The sequence below is a fragment of the Meleagris gallopavo genome, chromosome 1 (genome assembly GCF_000146605.3).
Source record: "Meleagris gallopavo isolate NT-WF06-2002-E0010 breed Aviagen turkey brand Nicholas breeding stock chromosome 1, Turkey_5.1, whole genome shotgun sequence".
NCBI lineage: Eukaryota > Metazoa > Chordata > Aves > Galliformes > Phasianidae > Meleagris > Meleagris gallopavo.
The window spans coordinates 2941518-2966799 of NC_015011.2; the positions used below are offsets into that span (position 1 = coordinate 2941518).

General features: G+C 41.1%; 1 protein-coding gene across 2 annotated transcripts in view; it reads right to left on the reverse strand.

Annotated features, from left to right (window-relative positions):
• PRKCQ (protein kinase C theta) overlaps positions 1-25282 on the reverse strand; it is an 826629-nt gene that overhangs the window by 17142 nt on the left and 784205 nt on the right. Inside the window, exons 1-13 of one of the 2 annotated variants that reach the window (XM_019614880.2) lie at positions 15554-15759; positions 15092-15343; positions 14845-14998; positions 13617-13742; positions 10153-10352; positions 8503-8563; positions 6491-6653; positions 5965-5996; positions 5785-5870; positions 4695-4824; positions 4248-4357; positions 2829-2952; positions 479-657 (exon numbers count right to left, since the gene is read on the reverse strand). In XM_019614880.2, coding sequence (XP_019470425.1) covers positions 479-657; positions 2829-2952; positions 4248-4357; positions 4695-4824; positions 5785-5870; positions 5965-5996; positions 6491-6653; positions 8503-8563; positions 10153-10352; positions 13617-13734 — 1203 coding nt within the window. In that variant the 5' untranslated portion in view covers positions 13735-13742; positions 14845-14998; positions 15092-15343; positions 15554-15759. Of the gene's footprint in view, positions 1-478; positions 658-2828; positions 2953-4247; positions 4358-4694; positions 4825-5784; positions 5871-5964; positions 5997-6490; positions 6654-8502; positions 8564-10152; positions 10353-13616; positions 13743-14844; positions 14999-15091; positions 15344-15553; positions 15760-25282 lie in introns of those variants that run through there. The other variant, XM_003201835.4, reaches the window with a different exon arrangement.

Consider the following 25282-nt stretch of genomic DNA (forward strand, 5'->3'; position numbering starts at 1 on the left):
GGATTTCTTTCAGGCAGTTTCCACCTTGGAAAGGTTTGAGATCTAAGTAATGTGATACATAATTATACTCATTCTCCCTACTGGCTGCAAAAACACAATGGAGAGATACTCTGAAATTACTTCATGCAGTTCTGTGTTGGCAATGAATAACATGAGTCCACTTCCAGGAGACATCTGCATGAAGGAGGAACAACTGACCATTCATCAAGATTAATGAATCTACTGAAAACAGGTGGCCCTTGTTTCAAAAGCACAAATTTTTGGCTGTTGTAAAATTTACTTTATGCTCCAGCACAGATCAGAGATGGGAAAAAGCAGTTAGCATTCCCAGCTGGACTTGCTGCTCTGGAGAAGGGAGGTGATCCACACTCACCTTTTCATCTAAAGATTTCACCTCCTGCCAAGATGGCTAAGCCAACCTGATGGTGTAGCTGAATGAAGAGAAACAGCAAAGAGATCTCAGCCTCTTAATGCTTACCTTACCAAAGCTGCCCTTTCCCAACATCTTGTGCAGGACAAAATCTTCAATGGTTAGTTTTAATTGCACTTGGTCCTCTTGCTGCTCCAGGAGCTGTTTTCCTCCCAGGTCTGTCTCTATTAGAGACACTCCCTTTGTCGTGCCCTCCACTGGAGTCTCCCAGGAGATGCCCTGTGGCTCTGAAATACACATCAAAGCATTCAAATAAACCCTGGGAAGTAAGAAGAAAATCTCCAGAACTCTTATGCGGTATTGTAAATAGTTCTAGAAAGGTCTTTTCAGATATATGGAAATGTGGTGGACAGATCAAGTGAGTAGATTGTCTCTGCTCGCATACAGCTTTCTCTCCAAAAGAAATTTTGCTCCAGCATAACTTCATCTTCTTCAGTGGCATTATTCCCACTTTATGAAGTCCTTCATCTGTCCTGCTTCATGGCAGCAAAACATGACCAAATCTTTCATTTCTGACAGCCCTTGTTCTTCACTCCTTCTTCCTGGTTGCAGTTATGATAGGATCCCATTTCTTTTGAGACCTCTTCAAGACCCTTGGCAAAACTAGTGTGTGAAACAAATGGGACAGCATCTTCATATTGGGTCCATGCTCTGGTTATGGAGCCTTAATGAAATATTCCAGCTGTCCTGGAGAGGAATTATTAACAGTTTCTTCAATACTTCATTTCCTTGGATGTTTGTGAAATTCTTGTCCCTTACTGGATTTATCACACTTACTCAAATGCATATACTTGCTGTACTTGCTGTGCTGTCCTAAATTGTTGAACAAGAACACTAATCATCAGATAGACTCACACGTTAACCAGATATGAATAATCTGGGCTTTACTAGTTCACACTGATTCATTCAGTTCTACTTGTAGCCCATAGAAAATGAACATAGATGAAGATGAGGGCACCATTAATTTTTCTCTAAGGGGCCAAATGAAATAGACAGTACCAAAATCTCAGGTTGGATATTAGGAAAAATCCCTTCTCTGAAGGAGTGGTCTAGTGCTGGAATAGGTTGCCCAGGGAGGTGGCTGAGTGATGATCATCTTGAACAAAATGTTCAAGAAACATTTGAATGCTGAACTAAGGGATGTGATTTAGTGGGAAAATATTGGTGGCAGGTGGACGGCTGGACTAGATGATCTTGTAAGTCTTTTCCAACCTTGGTGATTCTATGATCCTATGAAAATCAGCATCTGAGTCTTGATAGGCTTGTGCTGTATGGTATAAAACCTGGAGCACTAGTGTAATATGGCTCTGCTTCAACAAGAGCCATCTGGAATTTTGCTCTAGGGTCGGTTTCTGAGCAGTTTCAGGATATTAGCATCACACGTGGAAGTATTTTTTTTTGCACTGAGAAAGAGATTGATGGTGGGGCCATCTCTGGTTAGGTTTAGAGCTAATTATCTACTGCTCCAGCCCTTATTTGGTTTAAATATTAATTCAGTTGTACCTCTCTTGTTTTCCCTCCCCTTTCTGGTATGTGTATTTTAAAGCTTGTGGGAGTCTACAAAAAAGTTTCAGAACAGTGCCCCACAAACCATGAAGCTGGAGCACTTCTGAAATGAACTTCTGTATGGGACGCATAGATTTAACTAAAGATGGTGACATTTGTGACCCTAAAATCCAGAGTTCTCTGATCTGAGCACAAAGCAGACAAACAAGGAGTCTTTCCAGGACTCAGTTTTCCTACCAGGTCACCAAGCCCTCAGTAGCTTTGTCTAAGGTCTGTTTATCAATGCTTGTCCCCAATTACTCATTTACAGAGATTTAGGAAAAATCTCTGCTCCTGTAGCAGAGTGTATTTGCACCTGTATTTGGGTGAATAAAGTGGAGATCTGTCAGTGGTTTTCAGAGGGATTGGATATCAACTCCTACCTAAAAATCTGAGATCAGAAAGAGAATTGGCCAGAACGATCAAAGGAACTCTGAACCTACTTTTTCAAGGTTAGTTTCTCTTTAAATATCCCATATATTATGGTTTATGAGTCCCAGGAGAAGAATAAACACAATATTGCTGGTGGAGGTATGAGGTGCGCTGAAGTACTGTGTCACAATGAGAGTTTAGGGACTAGATGGATGAGTAATGGTTGGCATGTCACTAAAGGCTGGAGAAGACTTGGGGGAAGTGTAGAGAGGAAAAGCAATCTTTGAGGTCTAGGGTCTCTGAGTGATGTGGCTGGGAGAAGTTACAGATACCCAGAGATGAGAAAATAGATGTCTTGCTTTAAGTGGGAAAGATACATAAAAGATTCATTGGCTAATAAATTTTCTATCCTTGCCACCTCCACTTAACTATGTAAAAAGATTAATAAAGGCTACTGTACCGCACCACTAGGGTAAATTACCTTTTTTTCCTGTTGTAGATGCTGGCACTGCCTGAAGAGATGTCACCTCCCTCACTAGAACCGGGAACCCAATTTCAAGAGGTCCATCCCTGGATATCTGTTCAGTATCACGCTGACAGCGAGCCTGGATGGCAGAAAACAGCAAATGACTTTTGAGCCAAATGTTATGTTCTGAGTTCTTATACAGTTTCCTCTTGAGTGTGACTGTCATAGAAGCCAAGATCTAGAAGAAGTCTTTGCTTATGAAAAGAGCATCTCTGTACCCATTGTATAGGGGTTTGATGACCACAAGCTTCATCAAAGCTTCTTATGTGTGGGGGTGTTAACAAGTGTTTGTAAAGCTAATATAAAGATACCTTATTCTGCAGAGTGGTCTGTGACCCTAGTTAACCAAACAAAGGCCATTTTAACATCTTCCTTCCTAGTAATTCTTTATGAAGAGAAACCTGGCAGAACACTGGAGGCTGGAACGTACTGCAGGCTTTTCCCTGTACACTATCTGACTGTCACTTTGAGAAACTCCTTGTCCTGGGATGCTGTAGAGGATAAGAGTTTGCCTGGATTCAGGAGTGATGAAACAGAAGCAAGGAAATGGAAAAGGACTGAAGGTTATTTAAATACTAAAACTCTACTTATGCCTCAAGAAGTTCCCATGATCTAAACTTCTGGAAATAAGGGGTATTTTAGGGAAAGTACATAGTGTTTGCATTCTTCACCTCTCAGTGGTAAGTCAAAGATACAGGGCAAGGAGCTGCTGAGAGCCAGCAGATAGAAAATAGAGAAGCAAAAGCAGGAAAAAAATCCTAGTTGGAAGTTTGGCAACTCTATTTATTGCACAAAGATGAGGATATAGAATTAAATCTGGTACATATACCAGAAAAACATCAACTGTGTGTATAAAGTTGTTGCCTTGGGATATCTGAAGAACCAAAATATGGGTGGGGTACCTATAAACTGTATCCCTGTTTGAAGATACTCAAGAGCTAAGAGGCACTTATCTTGATTTAGAGTGTAAATTTAGATGAGATTTAGAAAGAAATTCTTTACAGTGAAGGTGGTGAGAAGCTGGAACATGTTTTCCAGAGAAACAGTGGATGCTTCATCTCTGGAATTGTTTAAGGCTGGGCTGGATGGGGCTTTGGACAATGTTATCTACTGGAAGGTGTCCCTGCCCATGACAGGTGTGTTGGAACTAGATGGCCTTTAAGGTCCCTTCCAACCTAAACCATTCTATGAATTATTCTATGAATTCTGAGTGGCTTTCTCTTCCATTAATATTAGAGGTTGCCAGCTGAATCCATGAAAACTTCTTACCTACAGTGTTCCCTTTAATGCCTTTAATTCTTGCATTGTGCTAAATGTTGGGCAATTGATTTTCCTTTCTTCACATCATATGATTCTATGATCTCCATGACTTACCTGCTGAGTGCTGCCTATCAGTGCCAGAGCTTCTGCCATTAGTTTCTGGTTAACTCCACAAAGGTTTGCTACTTTTGTCTGGCACTTATGATGGACATTCATGCAGCATGCTGAAAGAAAGAACAGAGGTGTCAGGACAACAGAGGACTGCTGAGCTGTAAAGGGTTCAGCATCACGCTGAGTAGGAGCATGCACTGCTGTTGGCCAAGTGTAGAGACCAACCACATGAAGAGAAGTAGGCACTGAATTGTTCTTTTGTACTTCTGAGAACTGACTCTTCAGCCTTGTGGACCACATGTCCTTCTACAGAACCTCCTCCAAGGATGGTCCTCTTGACTGCTCCTTCACCACCCTGATATCATCTCAAACATATCTCAGAGAGAAATGAGATCTGGCTCTTCAGATTGAATACAACAGCCTGTTTCCATGTTCAGCTCAGGAACTCACCATCACACTTCAGTCCTTGCCGTGCAAGGCCCCAGAGCAGCGTGCCACAGTGATCACAAAACGTTGGGCTCTTGTAGTTGTAGACTTTGAAGCGGTGAGGCATGTCAATCTTGAACCTCTCCTTGTGGAACTGCAACAGAAAAGCCATGTTGGTGAATCACTTCTGTTCACCTCAGTTCTACATGAAAAGCCAACAGTCCTCAAATTTGTACCACAGAATGTGAAAAATTTACTGCCACTTTATTCTTGACTGGGTAATTTAATCCCTGGTTTTGATTTATCCAATCAGACAGCTGTTTGTACCTCAGCTACTCACCCCGATGCCCCTAATACTCAATGGAAAAACAAGAGTACTTCCCAAAATGATTCATCCTGAAACAGATGTCTACATTTGTTTTTATTAATCACTCTCTGGAAAAGCCTATTTTTTTCTTTTTTTATGTAGAGAGTCAAAGTAGATGACAAAGCTAGATGTGATTACCTACACTAGAGACATGAGAAGACAGGTGAGATGATTCTCATCTCTAAAGATTGTAGAAAGAGAACAAGTATTAGGAACTGGAGAAAAACAAAAGCTGCAGAACACAGTTAGGAGAAGGAAGACAATGGTCCTATCAAGAGTTTAAGTTCTGCTTTTGCCCACCAAAAAGAAGCCTTATTACAAACTGATATAAGAAAAAATAAATTAATAATGGGGATGCTAGATCTTTCTCTAGATGGTTTTGAAATCTCATGTGACACATACAGGGATATTAAAGTACTGCTCTAAAAATTCAATGTGATATCCTGCCTAACACAGGATAGTGAAGAATTTCCTCTAAGGAATTTTCCACCTCTTGGCCATAACCTCCCCCTGAGCTATACTTCATACATAAGAAAAATGTCAGGCCTGATTCAACGACTGCTTATTCAGTGGCTGCATTTGAGTAAATCACAAGTAGGAGTTAATAGAACCACAGAGCATACAAAAACCAAAGGATGCAGATCAGATCACATCACTTGTAGTTCAGTCACATACTTTGCTTCAGCAGATGTGTAGGAGAGATCTACATGACACTCATTTTAAAAGCAACCAGATAGTAATACATACCATTGTTTCTCTGCTATTTACTGCTGATCCTGTACACTTGGCTATTACTTTATCAATGCATTTCTTGTGAATGGCAGCATTACATTCTGAAAGAAAAGTGTGTTGTGGCATTAATGCAAAAATCTCTTAAGAAAGGATCAAGTAAATGATGATAACAACAACAACAACAAAAATTCTTACGTCTGCATTGGTAGCCTTGTTTATTCAGACCCCTGAAATAAATAGAGAAATGGTTAATTCTGAGTTTTCTGAAAGCTTCCATATAAGAAAGGAGAGTAACACTTATGAAAGAAATGGAATTAAACAGTCTTGTTTTTTATCAGTCTTCAGAGAGTTTCTCTAATCTAAATATCTTCATTCACTCTAAGTGCTGGCAACTGTGGTTTTCACACCCTTTCCAGTATACATTCACATACTGAATTTTGCAACATCTAAATAGCAAAGTAAGCTGATTACAGATGCCTGTATATTAGGTCAAAACCAAAACTATTTATAAAAAGTACACTAAAAAATGAAGGGAATTTTCACAGTTGGAATTACAACTCTGAACCACATCCTGGAAATGATGCAATAATTCCTGCATTTATAATGCCAAGGTTGAGGTCCTGCTGCCCTTACTGACAATAAGAGCACAGATATTCAACAAAGGAGCAGAGCTGCTCCCTCATGTTAAAAGGGGAAAATGCATGGATCTATTTTCATTTACCACACAAATTCGTGACAGACAGAGCAGAATGTAGGTTGTGGAAAGAAAGTGGCTGTGAACTCATGGCACTTCACATTATGGATTTTGGCCTGTTTGATGGCTCCCCTGCGCTGATGCAAGGAGAAAAAGGCTTCATTCTCACAGTCAGTTAGGTCCTTTGCATCTAGGAAAAGGAAACAGAAGATTTGTTAGGGTACAATGCCCAGGGCAGGCACTTTGAGAAAATGCAGTTGATAAAAATACTAAATGTCTGAAATTGATCATTCACTCATGGGAATTGATATTTTTAAGAAACACTTCTTTCTGAAGCCTACACAAAGCTTGTTTGGATGTTTTTTGTCTACCATTCCTATAGGAACACTAACGTTACAACGTGGGATTTTAAACTCCTTTGAATATTCATAATGCTATTTTGAAACACAGACCAGAAATATTCCAAGAAAAGGTAATTATCAGCTAAATATTACATTCTAGCTTTGTATAGCACCAAAGAACAATAAAAAAAATGAATCACATGTATTTATCTGTCTACAATATGTATCATCTATAAATGCACACAAATACACATGTATACATATGTTGGTAGATACATAAGTGAGTACTTAACAGAGTTTTCAATGTGGGCATGTACATAGGTTGGATATTATGAAAAATTTCTTCTGAGGAAGAGTGATGAGGCATTGGCACAGGCTGTCCAGGGAGGTGAAAGAGACACTGTCCCCGGAGACGTTCAAGAAATATGGAGATGTGGCACTGAGGGACATAGTGGGCATGGTGGGATGGGTTGACAGTTGCACTAGATGTCATTAGAGTTCTGTTCCAACCTTAATGATTCTATGAGATCTGGGAGCAAGCATTTTATGTTCCTAGGATACTCTTTTCTAAGTTATTTTTCCTTACCAACAGTTGTTTTACTGTTTCCCATGTTACCATGTTTTATTTGCAGTTCATGTTTAAACTACTCAAAGCAAAATAAGCCAACTCTGGTTGCACATGTGTATACACGTGCACTTATGCATATGCTCATATCTACAAAGCTAGATATACACACAATACCTCAATTTCAATTTCTTTCTTCATTTAATTGTGTATTGTACAGAAAGTTACTTAGATATTCTGTGGAAACTGGCCCCCTGTCCAACCTGTCCAATCTGGTGGTTATCCTGCTCTTTTTAGTTACAAACACAACTTGTGGTTTCTAAGCTTTGTAATATGTTCCTGGAAATGGAAGGTTCTTCTATATACCTATAACCCACAGTTTCATCTCACATCTGTGAAAGACAGCAAGAACTTTGGCATCAGAGACAGGAGAACAGGACTGACCATTTCGGTTGCAACCCATTTCCTTCAACAAATCAAAACATGTTTTGCATGGACACTGAACTCAGCAGGTGGGATTCAGTCCTCAGTGAAGATATCTAAATAAATGTGTGTCATTCTGTGCAGGATGACTAAGCCACTTCTACACGTCTGTGGAGCTCTAGCTGGTGCAGACACTGGAGCCTAGTGAATGAATGACTCGGCTCACTGTACAGCAGGCACGTGCATCTGATCAGATGAATCACTCTCTTGGTTCCTGTTTTGCCTTGATTGCTCACGATTTTAGGCATACAACTTACATGTCTATTTAGGTGTTGCCAACTGTAAGTTGTACCCTATCCTTTATGACTGCTATAGAATGCACACCACAGTATACGCTTTATGCATCTGTACATGTACTACAATTTCAAAGGGAACCAGCTCCTTATGTATTTATTCTTACTTTGTATAATGAGAAAACATACAATTTCAGTGGTAAAACGGCCAGAAATTTGCCTTGCAAATCACAGAAGAATAATATTTCTCCCCAACGTACAACAGAAATTACATTTCTGAAGTGTTCATTTCAAAACACAGTGATAGTTCCTATGAATAAATCAGTAATAAAGACATCATTGCTTACAGTGAATACACCATGTCTGCTCTGCATAACCAGAAATCACATCTATCAATTAACAAATAAATTCACTTGCCACTGATTTCCAGGAAGTATCTTGCATTCATCAGCATTCGTCCCTGAGGTTTCAGTTCTAGCTGGTTGCGATAAATGAAAAACAAGAAAAAAAGACAAGTGTGATCATTATATAGCTATTCAAACAAACAACTAATTACTTCATATGACTCAAGCTACCTCTAATTCCCAGGGCAATTAATGAATGGATACTAATTCCCTGATTGCTCATGCTGGTATGGGAGAATACAAAGAGGCAGCAACAATTGTAGAGGGACAAAGTTAGATCACCTCTTATCAAAACTGTATGATAATACCAATAAATGTGACTAAAACAGAGAAATAACAGGCAAGTTTTAAGACAGTAGATCAGGACCAGCAAATCTACAGAGACAATTTTGTTATTCCCTGTGGATTATGCAAGGGGAAAGTGAGAAAACCTCTGAGAACCCAGAATCATCAGACAGGTGCTTAAAAGAATGCTGAAATCTTTAGAAACTTGGGTCTACAATTCCAACATTCATTACAGTCAGTATGAGTGATGCTACAGACTTTCTCAGGTGTTTTGGGATCTTCCTATTGAGTCTAGAAATTTCCATCTATTCCAATCTTCATGCATATTTGCCTGTTTTAAATCTGGGTCCACCCATCTGGAAAGCTTTCAAAGATTTCTTCAGCCTGAGAACCACAACAGTGCATTCCTGACATAATTGGGCTACTTCTCCTCCTTACAGGTGAAGCAGTGCCATTGCACAGAAAAGTAAGAAAGGTGTTATTTTCTCCCCACTCTTCTTCACCAAGCTACAGCCTTTCAGATCTCTGAATCCTTGGGTTGGAGTGATCCTGAACAGGACACTTCAGTTTTCTGTTTCAGTCTTAAGTATCTTAATTCTTTCCAAGATATGTGTTAAAAGTGCAATTCTCTATCAAATCTTGCCCTTAAGTCTTTTAAGTAGCCAAGGCATTTTTGACATTTCTGCTGTCTGTTTAACCTAAGCAGCTTAGCTTGAGAACTAGCAGGAGAAACAAAGCAAAAAACAATTCCAGGAAATCAGTTTACCTCCAAATGTCTTCCTACTTTATTGTTATTCATGACATGGCAACAGGATAATACACTAAAGACTTTTATCAACAGCTTTCTTGCTTGGACTGTCAGGGCATACAACCTTATAGTTAGCATCCTTATGAAGACTGTTACTTCCAATTTATTCCACTATAATTCCAGTGATTTTGAAGGAGTTCCTCTGCCATAATTCTGTACTCAGGCAGCTGTGAATCAGCTCCTCGATATTAGATTAAATTTTTAAAGCTGTTTCCCCAGAGCACATAGAATAATTCACATTTAGCCACTCAATTACCAATTTTCCCCAGTGAGTTAGCTAAGTGAAAAGTAATATGTGGGCACAGCTCACGTGAAACAGAATCCTTGCTAAGAGAGAGCACGTTTCAATGTAACAGCAGCAGACAATATAAATGTGCTGTGCTCTTTTCACTGTTATGCACGGAAGTTTTTCTTTCAAATCAAATGCAAGCAGGCTCAAAACACTATTGCTCGGATGGTAGCCATCTCCTTTGCCCTGTTGTTGACAGTCTGACATATAGACGCAAGGCATTCCCCCCATCCCACAGCAGCTCCCCATCACACACTGCAAGAGGAGATAACAGTGCTCACCCATATTTCTGTCTTCCCATTGCTCTTTTTGCACCTCTCTGCCAGCACCTTGAGTTCCACTGTGGTCTCTGAAACCATTTCAGCACTTTTATCCTTGACGACGATATGCATGACCCTGCCGTTGTTGATGTGGGCATCAAAAGTGCTGTTCCAAGGTGGGTACATGGTGGGTTTTTTCTGCACATATACTTGGCCATTTTCTGTTAACAAGAAGTGGTTTGGATTGAGTGGGCTTGCTCTCATTCGCACTAAGGCCACCATTCTACAGTCCCTAAGACACATTTGTTTTATCAACCCATTTCAAGGTCTTTCTCCGGGCAGGAAAGGTGATGGATTATGTTAGAGCATCTTAGGAAATTACTGTGTGAAGTGAAATCTGGGAAGGGTTTCACCTCACTTAAGGTGTATACATGTGTATGTTCATATCTGTTTTTTTTTCTGAATATTGGCTGTCTTCAGAGCCAGTGGAAGGAATTTAGTCACTATAAATCAATGGAGTTAGAGTGCATTCATTTGCCCAAATACAAGCATCTGCCTTAGAGAAAAACAGTTTCTGTTCTTGAGTGCATTAACTCCACTGAGGAGATACCAAATGTAGATTCCACATGTAGATGTCCATATCTAATCAGACAAATCCCATGATACAACAAAATACCCACATCTAATCAGATGAATCCCACCACCCACAATCAGCTACATGTATCATCTGTCCCATGGCAATGCAAAATGAAAAACGTTTACCAAAGCTGGATCTGCTTTGTGATTAGGTTCAGCCGCACTGCACAGATACTCAAATGCTACACCTCAGTTACCTCAGAGCAGTTAACAATAAATGCTCTTACAGGTGTTTTTCAACATTAATGATTCTGTGATTCTATTCCATGTATTCAGTTCTGCATATAGGCATGGCCTGCCCTCTCTGTTATGTGGCAATCATTTGGTGTGGAGTTTCACTGTCCACACAGAAGAGAACGTGACTCTGTATCAGGGTTGTTTGTATGTTGTACAAGCTTTGGAGCTGATACGCTTCTGTTCCCTGGGTATGACATTTCTGCCAAAAATTTGCATATCAGAGTATCAAAATACAAATGTTTTGAATTTCATCACTGTTGAGCCACAGATTTGCTGTGAAGTCAGAGAACTGGAGAGCAAACAGTGAACAAAAAAAACCCAACAAACCAGGGAGGCAGCTATTTCAGATAGTCTCTGCTCTATTCTCATTTGTCCTGTGAGACAACCCTTGTTGTCTTTTGCTTCTTTGAGCTGAGCGGATCAACTCCTCATGTTGGTCATGTTGAGATAATTTCTGGCATTTAGCACTGGGCTTATGTCAATGTATATCAGACACGTACCTCTGAGCAAACTGAACTGCCCCCAAAGTCAGCAGATAGCACTGAGAGTTTCCAAGGTGTGATTCACCAGATTCATTCTAGCTGTATTCCTTAAGAAGAGATGAATCCCACCACCAAAATCCCTGTTTGCTCCCCTGGGCTACAATGCAAGGGTAGCCAACTTGTTCAGGAATTGATATCCTTGTAGAAGGCTGGAAGTAGGACAGACGTATCCCACCATGGCCTCACCTTGGCTTAGTCAACTTAAGATGAGTTTAGACATCAACATGACTGGAGGAGCCTCTGGGCAATCTGATCTAGTATTTGATCTAACAGCTGGCAACCATGCCTGTGGCAGGGGGTTGGAACTCCATGATCCTTTAGGCTCCCCCCAACATAAGCCATACTATGATTCTATGATTCAGATACGCTCTACCAGCAGCAAATTAAGAGCAACACCACCTAGGGGTGATACTGAGATGAATTAATCCTGGGAAGTTCCTGTTGCTATCACTGATGCGATGAGTAGTGGCACTGAGTGACATGGTTTAGTCACTCAGTGATGGGACATTTGGACTAGATGATCTTAGTGGTCTTTTCCAACCTTAACAATTCTATTAGGATTAGCAATCAAATCCTCTGCTGCACCAGAGTGCTCTGAGCAGCTGCCACAAAATTGCAATTACACCTCAGCTAACAGAAATCTTTTAATAGGATGATGTCATTGTTCCTGTATTTCATCCTCATGAATGAAAAAAAGTTCTTTCAAGTACATTTTTTTTTTCTCATTGGTAGGGTATTATTATTATTTTCATTACTACCACTATTATTAAATGTTCTCCACAGCTCAGAAATTATATCCATTAGTTTGCATATTTGTTTTCATTAGATGCCAGAAAGCACTTTCAGCTCTAAGACAAATAAATATAGGTCTGTTCTGCCCAAATTGACTTTATTCACTTTTGAACTGGCAGAGGCTTCAGTTTGAGTTATGACTCTTTCAAAGGTCTCATTAAAGCAAACAGTCAAACCAAGCACAGAGCTGAAATAGATCATATTTCCAGTGAAAAGTGAGATTTTAGCGATATTCTATCATGCAGCATTTTCTTTCCTTCTGAATTTACCAGACACATCTTCCAAAATCACTGAAAGTGTAATTTCAACAAAGCCAGTGTTCAATGTTATAAATGCTGACTTTTTTAAAACAGTGAGATACTGAATCGTTTGAAAAGTCTGAAGTTTATTTTTTAAACTACTTCAACACCCACTGAAGGTTTGAGATATAGAGTTTTTCAAATAATAAAAAGGGATTTCTGAGTTGATTTAACTTTTAAAAGAATCACAGAAGTCAAGTTAGGAATGTATCAAAGATTTAAGGTAAATAACAGCCAGCATAAGAAATTCCCTAACAATGAAAGTCTTGATCTCCATGGGTGTTGAAAAGCAGAAGTGAAGAACTTCTCATCCTCTCACTAAGCCTATACATAAGACTAAGACATGCATAAGACATATAAGAAGTCTTTTCCCAAAAGGGACATACCAGCACTGCTCAATTATGAAAAGTGTGTAACAATCTGTTATCCAGACAGAAAAAATAGCTTAGGATAAGGTTTCAGCTTCAAACATTTCACAGAGTACAGCAATTACACAGAGACATTAACTCCCTCTGCAAAGCCTGGGGATGTTTGAGAGCTTTTATTTAATGGTGGAAGTTGTTGGATCTGTCAGTTCCTCAGAAAATGTGATAAACAAAGACAGCTCTTCCAGGATATTTCTAGGACACCCAGATTTTATCTGTCTGAAATCCCAACTGACAAAACAACAACAGCTGCTTGTATAAAAGTGAAACTGAGTACAGCACAGCTCATCAGCTGTGTCACATGCTGGGACTCGCAACTCAGTTGATAAAAATCTCACATTGAAGACAGAGACTTTGTTAAGCACCATCTTAAAATCAGATTTTCTTGCACAATGTGCTGAGTCCAACCTTGCCCCATGTTTAGCCACAAAAAGCTCTTTATAAACCGTTATAAAGAACTTCCACGTGCTTCCCACGCACCAGTAATGGCACAGTAAGGCACATGTTTTGTACTAAAGCTCACATGCATGCACGTTTAACACCTCCCCACTTACCTGACTCCACGGCTTCTTTAACCATCACAGCACAGTAAGGGTTAATCACCTCCCCTTGTGATGGCAGGTAAGGGCCACTGTCATAGTTGGATAAACCAATACGCAGAAAAGGAGACATGACAAGTCCTGTGTCAAACAAAAGATAAGGCAATATTTGGGAAGAGTCTAAAAATTCCCTTGGTTTTAAACCAGCCTCTTATCTTCACCAGTCAGGAGTAGACCAGCCGTTAGTTATCCACCCAGCTGAAGCTGTCTGACTTCCTCCACTGTCCCATGAGATGATGGACTGACCGAGTGCTGCTGAATGTGTGCAGTGTAATGTAACGTAGCTGTCAGCTTAATTACGGAGCTGAACTCATCGCAAGCCTGGAAGGACCCACGATAGCAGCTCTGAGGGCTAGCGACTCGACATCAACTGTCAGAAATGAGAACAATACACAGAAGCCAAATCAGGGCTTTCTTGGCTGGGACAACCTTTGTTGTAATTTATGTTGAGTCATGTGCTCATGAAGCTGTAAGCTATGTGAACAGAAAGGGTTTTGGGAATATAGGGCTGTTGGAAGCCTGGAAGTTGAACATGAAACCGTGAAATAACTGCATACTATTTATATACAGCATGGAAATAATCTTAGGCTTCCAACTGACTGGGTGCTAACCCATATTCATCAGTGAAACTATAAAGAGAAAATTCAGCTTGTATGAGCCATACTGTGTAGAGGGCGGAGCCAAAAAAAGGGTCTCAGGATTTAGGCAGCTGAAAACAGAAACATAAAAACCAAGATGCCAGTAAACACAAAGCCTTTGGGTTTGTCTTCTCTGCAGGCTCTCTGAGAGCTTCAGGTAGAAAATTGAGTGAATCCAGCAATTACTAACTGCTGTAGGTGGTGCTCATCTTTGTGCCATCTGGACCCAAGGACTGGCATTTACCACCCAACTTTTGTGCAAACTTCTAAGCACATTATTCTTGGCTTCCCTTCCAGACAATGGAGTGCAAGAGATACTTTGAACTTCACTGTAGATGTCTGTGCTTTGGACCACCAAAGTTAAATAAACTACCAGCAGCTGTTATCTGCCAAATACTTTATTCAACTACAACAGTAAAAAAATAAACAATACGTGGGGTGGGATGCAGCCCAAGCCTCTTCTGCCTCTTACATATGAAATGCTCCATGCCAACGATAACATATCAGACAATCAACATTCATTGCTGGGAATGACATTTTCTTACCTGTAAATGGTATTTCCTGATATACAAATTCAGTCTTTGGCTAGAGAGGCTTCTCTGGTCATCACAGTTGTTGAAAACATGGAAAGGATTTTCTTGGATGCAAGAATGAGGGTAAGAGTTCTTCTAGCGTGGCTGACTTTAAATCTTTGACTCTCTGTTCAGGGAGACAGGAAACAGGACCATCAAGAAAAGAGGAAAACTTGAGAAAACAAGATGTAGTCTTTTTCTTGAGTGTCTTCACTCTTACCCAGCAGCATGGAGTGATGAGTTTCCATCAGTGCCAGTGCAAAAGTCCAGGGCAACAGTGAAATTCAGAACAACTTCCTAGCCATAGAATGTCCCTGTTCATTGAAGACGTGTTGGACTGAATGACCCTGAAAGGTTCCTTCCAACTCAGACGATTCTACGATTCTATGAACTTTGTGTTAGTGCATGGCCAAGTCTCAGCAGGTTTTTGTTCCACTTGCCTCCTGGATATGATGAGATCTTCTCCTTCTTCCTGTTTTATGAAATGAAGACAAACAGCTACGGTTAGCACTGGGACTGAACCACCGACTATCCTGTCCTGAATAATCACAAGTATTGAGCACTCTGGCTGCCACACTTTCTGAGACTTTTGCAAACAGGTGCCTGTGCAGCAAACTGCAGTTATTCTCTGATAGCAATTTGAGAAGAGGAGGCTTTGTTGGAGGTTCCCTAATTTTTTTACCTGACATAAGGACAATCCATGCACTGACAACATATGAAGACTCTCCTTCCCATGTGATCTCTCTGAAGAGTTTTGCAGGCACATGTTATCCAAGTGCCTCATGAACTTTCTCTGGAAGCCACTTGCATTTAGATATTCAAGTACAGGTAGCTCTGCGAGGAGATGTCATGGTTTTATGATTTTTGGTTGTCAGCATTCCACATCATAACGTGAACTGTCAACAGAAGGGACATTTGTGACACTGCACAGTAGTGCAGAGTAGTCTATGGCATAAAGTCTGAAATTTCACAGAATCACAGAGTTGTAGGGGCTGGAAGGGACCTCCAGTGATCACTGAGTCCAATCCCCCTGCAAAAGCAGGCCCCTATGGCAGGCTGCACAGGTAGGTTTTCCAGGTGTGTCTTGAATATCTCCAGAGAAGGAGAATCCATAATCTCCCTGGGCAGCCAGTTCCAGTGCACCATCACTCTTACTTTGAAGAATTTCCTTTGCATATTTGTCCGGAACTTCCCATACTCCACTTTATGGCCGTTTTCCCTTGCCCTGACCCACCGCCCACACTGAAAAGGCCATGTCCCTTAGTCTCCCACACTTAAGATACTTATGAACATCAATAAGATCCTCTCTCAGTCTTCTTTTCTCAAGGCTGAACAGACCCAGGTCACACAGCCTTTCCTCATAGGGGAGATGCTCCAGGCCCTTTATCATCTTTGTGGCCCTCCACTGGATTCTCTCCAGGACACCCCTGTCCTTCTTGTACTGGGGAGCCCAGAACTGGATACAGTGCTCTAGGTGAGGCCTGACCAGGGCAGAGTACAGGAGGAGGATCACTTCCCTTGACCTGCTGGCCACAGTCCTGCTAATTCACCCCAGGATCCTGTTGGCTCATGGCCAACCTCTCATCCACCAGGATCTCCAGGTCCTTCTCCACAGAGCTCCTCTCCAGCAGGTCATGTCCCAACCTGTACTGATACTTGCAGATATTTCTTCCCAGGAGCAAGACTCTACACTTACACGTTTCTGCCTTTATTGAGAGAAGCACAGAAATCTGGTCAAATTAGGTAGGAAAAAATCTCTATAACAGGAATATTTTTATTATTATGTAGTTAAAATTGTGAAGACACATTGTCCTACTAATATCATTGCTATAAAAATTGAAGTTTAGATGTGCTACATAGTACATGTTCAGATCTGTGGATCTGGTCCCTAAATAGTGGTATTTAAAACCAAGAAAAACTAAGCTGGAAACCCAGCTTCCCAGTGCTATATTTCATTTTGGCTTTGCACTTAAACACCTCTGGAGCAGGTTTCCTGAAGAGATTCTGGTTTCTCCTCCAACCTTAGAGATACTCAAAGAAATTGTTTGGACATGGTCCGGGCTACAGTGTCCAGGAGGCCCTGCCTGAGCATTGCAATTGGACAAGGTGACCTCCAGAGCTCTGTTCCAGTCTCAAACAATCTGCAATTCTGTGAAACCATACGCGGCACAGATCTCACTTAATCCTACATGTCCACGGCAGTGGTGTCTCCATGTGAACAGTTATCTGGGCTCCTGACAAAGGAACAGGGAGAAACCAGCACCCCATGGTGAACTGGACTCATTTTAGATCCCTCTGATCTAGTGTATGCTGAATCTCCTTCTCATTTTTGAGGGCAAAGGGACCGACTGGGTACAATCAGTTCACACGTAACACTTCCATTGCAGAGATGTATTTTTGATCATGTTTCCCAAGCCATTACAACTTTCAGAAATTCCACTGCACTGTATCAGATCTGCAAAACTTGCGTTAGGATTTCACACAAACTAGGCTACCACATGAGATGTTCGGTAGCCACCATGAAATAGGCAAGCATTTCCTCCCAGCTGCAAAGCATGTAGGTTTGGCTCACTCAGCACTAGCTGTAGGAAACCAACAGCTGCTTGTATAAGCCTTGCAAAATCTGGCTAAAACCTGTCTAACTCCAAAACTTAGTGTTGTACCAGCCTTGTGTGAGTGCTCTGCCCTGGAATAATTTCTTCACTCTGTCTAATAAATCAGACAAATAATCAGTTTCCTGCTTCTCTCTCTCTGTCTTTCCTGAAACCACCTTGGCTTTGGCCCAAACATCTGTTTTCCAGATCATCTCTCCAGCATTTGCCACTACAGTACTGCTGCTTGGCTCAAATCCACAGCCATAAACAATTAAGGAACGACACTAAACTCCAGAAACAGCTCACTGTAATAGCAACAGTTTAATTTTAAGAAGCAGCTGCAATAGATATAGAGAGTGTCTGCTTAACTTCCCAGTGGAAATGGTACTACTGTAAGGTATCTGAAAATTGAGGATGAAATGCATCCTTTAATAAAGGGCCACCTGCAACCTCTCCTCCAATAAAAAAACAAATGCAGCTTACTCTGTTTTCAGCATACACCCTCCTTCGTTGGCACAAGGGAGCTATGCTCACTCTGGTGAACACCACAATATATGGAAATCCTTCCTGGATGGTATTAGGAAGTAATAAAGTCCTTAATAAAGTATCCTTAATCAACTGTGGTTAAGGAGAGAGGAAGAACTGAGCTGCTGCTTGAAGTAAGCAGAACTGCACTGAAGACAACTGCCTGTTGAAGCATTGATGCTTCTGAGTTTCACTGAATGAAAATGGACGCAAACATGATGCAGAAAAAGGATGGCAATTTACTGAATGAGGAGCAACTGAAAGTGAAAAGTTAATATTTCCAGATTTGAGAAGTTGGTCTCTTTTTGAGGCAAAGCTGTGCATACAAAATCAATTCATTATTTGAGGATCGGTTTCCCCAAGACAGAAAGAAATCAGGAATGACAGAAGAAGGGTATGAACTTTCCCCCAGCTCCTGACAGGCATCTTCCAACCAAAAGGACAGATCCTTACCCTGCAAACATCTGTTTGTATGGATGGTGGACATCTGAATGTTAGCATAACTCAACATACCTCACAGTCTTCTTGAAACTTTCAGGAACTGTCCTTATGAGTGATACAATACTGGATGCTAACAGAGATGGCTAGGGTCTCTGCTTCTCTCCCCTGCCTCCTGATGTCCCACAGCCCATATGTACAACTAGGAACAGGCATATAGAAACGTAGAATCATTAGGGTTGGAAAAGACCAGTAAGATTATCTAGTCCAACCATTGATCCATCCCCACCATGCCCACTAACCATGTCCCTCACTGCCACATCTACTCTTTTCTTGAACACCTCCAGGGTGTGACTCCACCACCTCCTTGGGCAGCCTGTGCCAGTGCACCATCACTCATCCTGAGAAGGTAACAAACTCCTTCAAGTGACCTTTCTTTTGGGTGCCTGTACCACCCATCGTTTCAGTGAAGATAAAAACAGCTTGTTTGCAAAGGAAGAAGTTCAGAAACTCTCTGGGTGGCACTCAGAGCTTCTCATGCTTTTCTTTTACAATGGTGTGGGTCAGGGGAGGAGGAGGAAAGGGAGGGGAATTTGTGCAGCTGTTGAATTTCCCCTCTTTTCAAAGTCAGCCACCCTATTTGCAGCCAGGCTCACAAAGGTAGTGGAGGGAGAAGGTAAGGGAAGGCAAAGCAATCAGTCTCTAATGGAGTTGGTACAGTAGCAAACTCCTGGGAACAAACAAGCCTCCCAGAACTTCAGGGAACTATTTGACTTCAGCATAGAGGTGGTACTCTCCAGAATAACCATGGTTTGCAGACACAGCAAAACCAGGTTAAGCATTTGCCATATAGAAATGAGGCTTCTAGATTTTTCTGGGGCCCATGGTAGGCATGGGAATAGGGGATTTCCCTTTAAATGTCTCTGGGCCATCTTGTGATGCTGTATTTAGAGCAAGCTGAGTGTATCAGTGACTAGTCTATATATAGCATTCAGAAATGGCTGTTTGGACATTGCTGAGCTCATGTGGTTTCCTCCTGTTGCATTTGTTGTGCACAAGTCAAGACAGGAGCCTGAGGTCTATTTTCAGATTTAGAAGTGATTTAGCTAAGGTGGAGTTAATGTGAGTGAACAGATTTATAGTTGTTTAAAGGTTGGTTTTCATCCCTCTGGAGAAATCACACAAAGCAGGAGGATGCTAGTAATGCCAGTGGTCATCCACAGATTCTAGTATGGGATCTACAACACCTGAGGCAGATGCTTATCCTTACGTTTGTGCTTATCCTTACATTGCCACTTAACAACTGTTGTAAATGCACCTAAATGCAGGCTGTGTACAGCTTTCCAACCCATCTCAGAGTGCAGGCTTTCAAACTTCCACTAACACTGTGTCAGCTATTTGTGTAGGGTATGGAACCAGGGAACAGGTTTATCTAAAAGTGGCCCTTCTCTTTTTCTGTACTTGACAAATGAGTTTGCAGCTGAATCCGTTTCCTGGCCTGACTAATCCTGTGGATCTGCACTTGCAGGGAAATGCATGAAATAGGAATGCCACAGTGGGAAGTCATGCAGCAACTGCATGTTGGTAGGGATAGATAGGCTGGGAAACTTGGGCTTCTCTGTTACATCCACATGAATATATGCAGACAATTGCAGTGTTCATCACTCCAGCTTCCATCTTGTCCACTAAGAGGTATAAGTACTTGTGGGACATCATAAAATGGTAGAATGTCTTGGGCTGGAGGGACCTCAAAGATCATCTAGTTCCAACTCTCCTGCCATGGGCAGGGTTGCTAACCACTAGATCAGGCACTAGACATACTTCATGCTATCCTGGAAAAAACATCAGTCAGTTAGGCTGACTCTATCCTGGTATTATTATTTCTCCACTAGCAGGAATCACTACATCTACCCCAAAGAAGCTCAGAATCAGAAAAGTCCTACTGCTGATGTTTGGGTGTCCAGTGAAAAGAACCCAGACCTTAGGGCTTAATCTAGAAGCAAGTGTATTCATGCCTAGCAGCTATGATAGTTTGAAAGAGTAATGAAATATAGCAGGTGGGGACCCCACACTTCCTGCCTGGCTTTCACTGCTCTGAAAGTGACACTAAAACTGGAAAGAGGGTTGAGAGGGACACTCCTCATCGCCTTTTAATTTTTTATTTTTATTTTTTAAAAAGAACTCAAATTCTTCCATCAAAAGGACAGTCCTTCAGAAACACCTTTTGTTCTTCCGCAGACAATGTGAATTTTCCTCTCTGGAGAGGCAAGATTTTAAAACCCTTGTTATTTCTGTCAACAAGAAAGAGAAGCAGAGCAGACTTGCCAAAAAGAAAAAGCAAAATCTCTATTGGGAATATCTTCCTGTCTTTGGAGCTAGGTCATAACTGAGTAACTCCAGCTTTCGTGTTTATAATATATGCTCTTGAAACAAAGCAAACTTGTCCCCTCACCTCTCCCACAGGAAAGAGACACAGCTATTCATTTTACTCTTTGGTACATATTTTCATTTTTTGTGAATTACTTTTTCTTTTGGGTGCAGATTATTAAAAGCAAGCTGTTGGCGTTGCTTTCTTATTTTCCCAGAGAGCTTCTGATTAATTTAATTTCCAGCATCACTCCATTTCTGCAATATTTGAGTCACACAGATTCCAAAGAAACACTTGAAAAATAATTATCCCCATTGTATTTATTTACAGTTCTAAATTCTGTATTATCTTTCCGGCTTTGACTGTCTTCTAAGACATATAGGACAAACTTGAAACGACAGCGCCTAGTTTTTCAAACAGTGCACTTTCAAAGAGCTAGTTAGTGTAATGAAGGAAATAAAGATTTCTTGAGCTGAGATGTAGCCACAAGATCTCCTTTTCTTTGCTCTTTCATATGTTTGCCCAGCAGTTCCTGTAAGATTTTGAGACACCAGTTAACAGACTTCTTTGTGTTTTTAAATGACAGAATTAGAGTTTGCCTCAAATACTTTACCGTCTTGCTCCAGCACGGCCGCTAATGCTCTGAACTGAACTTCCTGTCAGCCTACAGCTCTTTTTCTCTTTCTTTCCATTAAAATAAAAATAAAACTTAAAAAAGTTTAGAGGAAGGGGAAGGGCCATCATGGGACATATTAATATCGCTTCTTCTGCAGGCGTGGTTTCATGCCTAGGCTTAACTCTGTTCAGCAGCTGAGGCATTTAATATTTTTACTTAATCTGGAAACCTTATAAATGCATTTGGACCTAGGCTCATGGAAATATTAGGCTGGAAAAGAGCATTTTGCTCATCCCTCTGCCTCTTGATAGACTATATCTACATCATTCTTATCATATCTCTCTGGCCATCTGTCGGAATAAAGCAACCTCTGTGCCTGGTATTACCACATATTCCCTAAAAATATGGCTAAATTTGACACATAGGAACCTCAGACTGCAAATGGAATCCATGTCAAGCAACCACACTTTACAAGTATGTGGCACAAAAGATTTAGGAGACTTCTTTAGGAAATTCAGGCACACTAGCAACTTGAGCATTACCCCCCTGAGCACTCGACACAGCTCATACTTCCCAATTAGCACCAGAATGGGTATTTCAAACCATTCAGTCTTCTCCACATCCTTGCATTTTCAACTTTACTCTGCTAAATACCTTAAAAGCAGAAATACCTCCTCCATGGCAGCTCTCCAGCTTCTGCCTTCCTTTTCTGCTCCATCAATCTCTGCCACAATGGTTTCACTGAAATCACACCGAATCCTTTGTTTCCATCTCATTACTCTTTTCTGTAGATGTCACATTTATGCCTTCTTTTGTCAAGACAACTACAAGGCCAACCTCTGTGCCTTTCCCACTCTAAATGACCTGGGACTCCAGAGATCTTTTTATAGAAGCTTTGACACATTATTCATAGAATGGCCTGGGTTGGAAAAAACCTTAAAGACCATCTAGTTTCAACCCCCCTGCTGTGGGCAGGGCTGCCAACCACTGGACCAGGCTGCCCAGAGTCATATCCCCTCTTCTTCAGTCGTAACAGAGCCCAGTTTAAATTGTTTCTATATTACAAGGTAGTTCTGAATCCAATTAGGCTGGAAGCTCTCTTCCCATGTATAGTTTGATGTCCTTTCCTCATCATCAGAACCTCATGGCTGCTTCTAAGAGACCTTCCATCTCTCTCCATATCTTCCCACCCTATCTATCACTGATCCATCAGTTTCTTTCTGTGTAACTTTCTTTACTTATTTCCCTGTCTGGGGGGAATGCAGTGTTCTGACTGGGAATATGCAGTGGGTGGAAGAATGCAATACAAAGGTCAGCCAAAATTCATTTTAGCCCAAAGTGCTGAAATCAGAGGGTTTGTGTTCTTTTTATTTCTCTTTGTTCCTTTCTTTTTTAATAAATCATGTCCTGGCTGCTAAAGCAAAATTTCATGGATTTGGCTTCATGCTATGTGAAGAGAGAAACCAACTCCCTTCTCCTTCAGACTCTCAGTGTTTTCCCTAGTAGTTAGCACAAATTAAAATAGTGTTTTGTGAGCTCAGAAGGTAGTGCAGCAACTCACACAGAACCAACAAATATTCAGTCTTACATTAGATATCTTACACTATTTATCTTGGTACCACTGTGGCTCATGATCTGTAGGAAGCATGAAGTATTCACATCTCAGCAGAGGTCTCCTAAACAAGTTAAGCCATGCAGAGTGCAAAGAAGATGACTATTCCTCCTGCACACAGAATTGTAGAATCTTTAAGGTTGAAAAAGACCACTAAGATCATCCAATCCAACCATCAAACCATCAATATCACACCAGACAGAAAAAATTTCAGTTATGCACTTGGATATCCAAGGGCAGAATCAGAGGTAGTCCTGGTACATTCTCAAAATTCAGAAGAGTTTAGCTCAGAAGTGATGTCACCTCTGTACAGTAAATTAGCCAGTGCAGTAATGGCAAAAATACAACAGGTGATTGTTTGCTTTAGTCAAAAGAGATCCCTTTTACTATGATCAGAAAAGTTCTAGAGAAATCATGGAGATGTTTTGCTCCAGAGATGACAAAAGATGCGGTAAAAGCAGTAATCAGGTACCACCCCTTCCTCCCCACATCCCAAAGGTAAAATAAACCCTTTTTCTGAGGTGAAAGCATAGCTGTTGTTTAATATATGGCTGCAGAATCTTTCAGAGAGGTTGTGCAGATAGGAACTGCATTATGAAAAACCTGATCAATGTCACTGAAATTTTTAAAAGAAACGCAGATATTTCCTAAAAGGAATAATCTCTTAGGCTCACATCAGTATCATGGTCCCAGTCTCAGGGTGGATATTAGGAAAAACTTTTTCTCTGAATGAATGGTCAAGCAAAGGAATAGGCTGCCCAGGGAGGTACTGGAGTCTGTCCCTGGAGGTGTTCAAGAAACATGGAGATGTGGTATGTAGGAATGTGCTTTAGTGTTGGTGGTAGGTAGACCATTGTATGATATTAACGGCATTTTCCAACCTTCTTGATTCTATGGTTCTGTGATTCCTCAGGTAGAAATTTATGGTCACATAGGCTACATAAATATGGGTCCATCCACTGACCCTGACGCACTAGAGCTACCCTTCCCTCTCCTCTTTGCCCTTAACAGTCAGAAGTTGGGATACATTTTAGGGTCAGTCCTACTTGATGTTTTTGTAAATGGCTGTGAAAAAAAAATCATTGATATCTTTATTTAACTTCCTTTGGGTTTTATGGGCTACAGTTGCCCTGACAAATATCCTCCCCTTGTATGAAGGGGAGGAGGAGACGGGGGAGCTGAAAGCAGAAGCCGGAGGATACATGTTCTCTAATATTTCACCAGTATTATAAATCAAAACATAAAAAACAAGTGTCACAGCTCTGTTGCAGAAAGCAATGGTGGGAGGGGGAAATCTAGCTAAATTCACTTCTTAATATGTGCACAGCGATTCAAGACAAATAACAGTGACTCCCGCACTGGCATTTTTCTCTCTTGTTTCCATGGATAAGTAGGGTACAACCTTGCCTAAATCCCATTCACAAGCCAGAACAAATCTCTCTAAGCCTCAGCTGCTCTTTATTTCCTCTGTGTACCAAGTTCAAAATGCCAACTCTTTTCTCTCAGATGGATTCTTCCCTCACTGCGGTCCTGATGTGTACTACAAGCTCACCAGCACAAAGAAGGAAATTCAAATTATTACATCAAAGGCCTCCTCAAAATGAAAGGCTTCAATCCAAGTGAAAAATTATCCAAATATAAGTTTACTTTTGAAGCAAGATAGAAGTTATGTGTGTATTATTAGTATACTTGTGCCAGAGCAAAACTGCAATGTCTGCCAACTTCATGAAGTCACTGTAGCCTTACACTTGTGTTTGCAACTAGTCCCGCTACTAGCATTTCTCATATATTTTTCTTCATTAAAATTACAGAATTAAAGTCACATACTTGAGCAGTTTATTTAGGTTACTAGCTAAATTTCATTGTCAGAAAGACACTGAATATCACAGTGAGATTACTGCTATTGCCTGGTCACTCCTGAGGACAGAATTTGGACTGAAGTATTCAATTACTGCATAAACACGGACAATGCATACATGTCATGGTTTCATGATTTTTCATTATCGGTATTCCACATCATAACATCATGCAATGTACTGGGGGTTTGACTGCTGATGCTCAAGTTCCGGGTGCCTGTCCAGCGGAGAAGAGCAGCTACGTTTCCCCAGGGGGCTTTGCGGTCAGCGAGGAGATATAACTCCCGGCAAGGTCACCTGATGCTCTCTTCTCTGCCTGCGCTGCTTCGCTTGCGCTTCTCTGCCTGCGCTGCTTCGCTTGCGCTTCTCTGCCTGCGCTGCTTCGCTTGCGCTTCTCTGCCT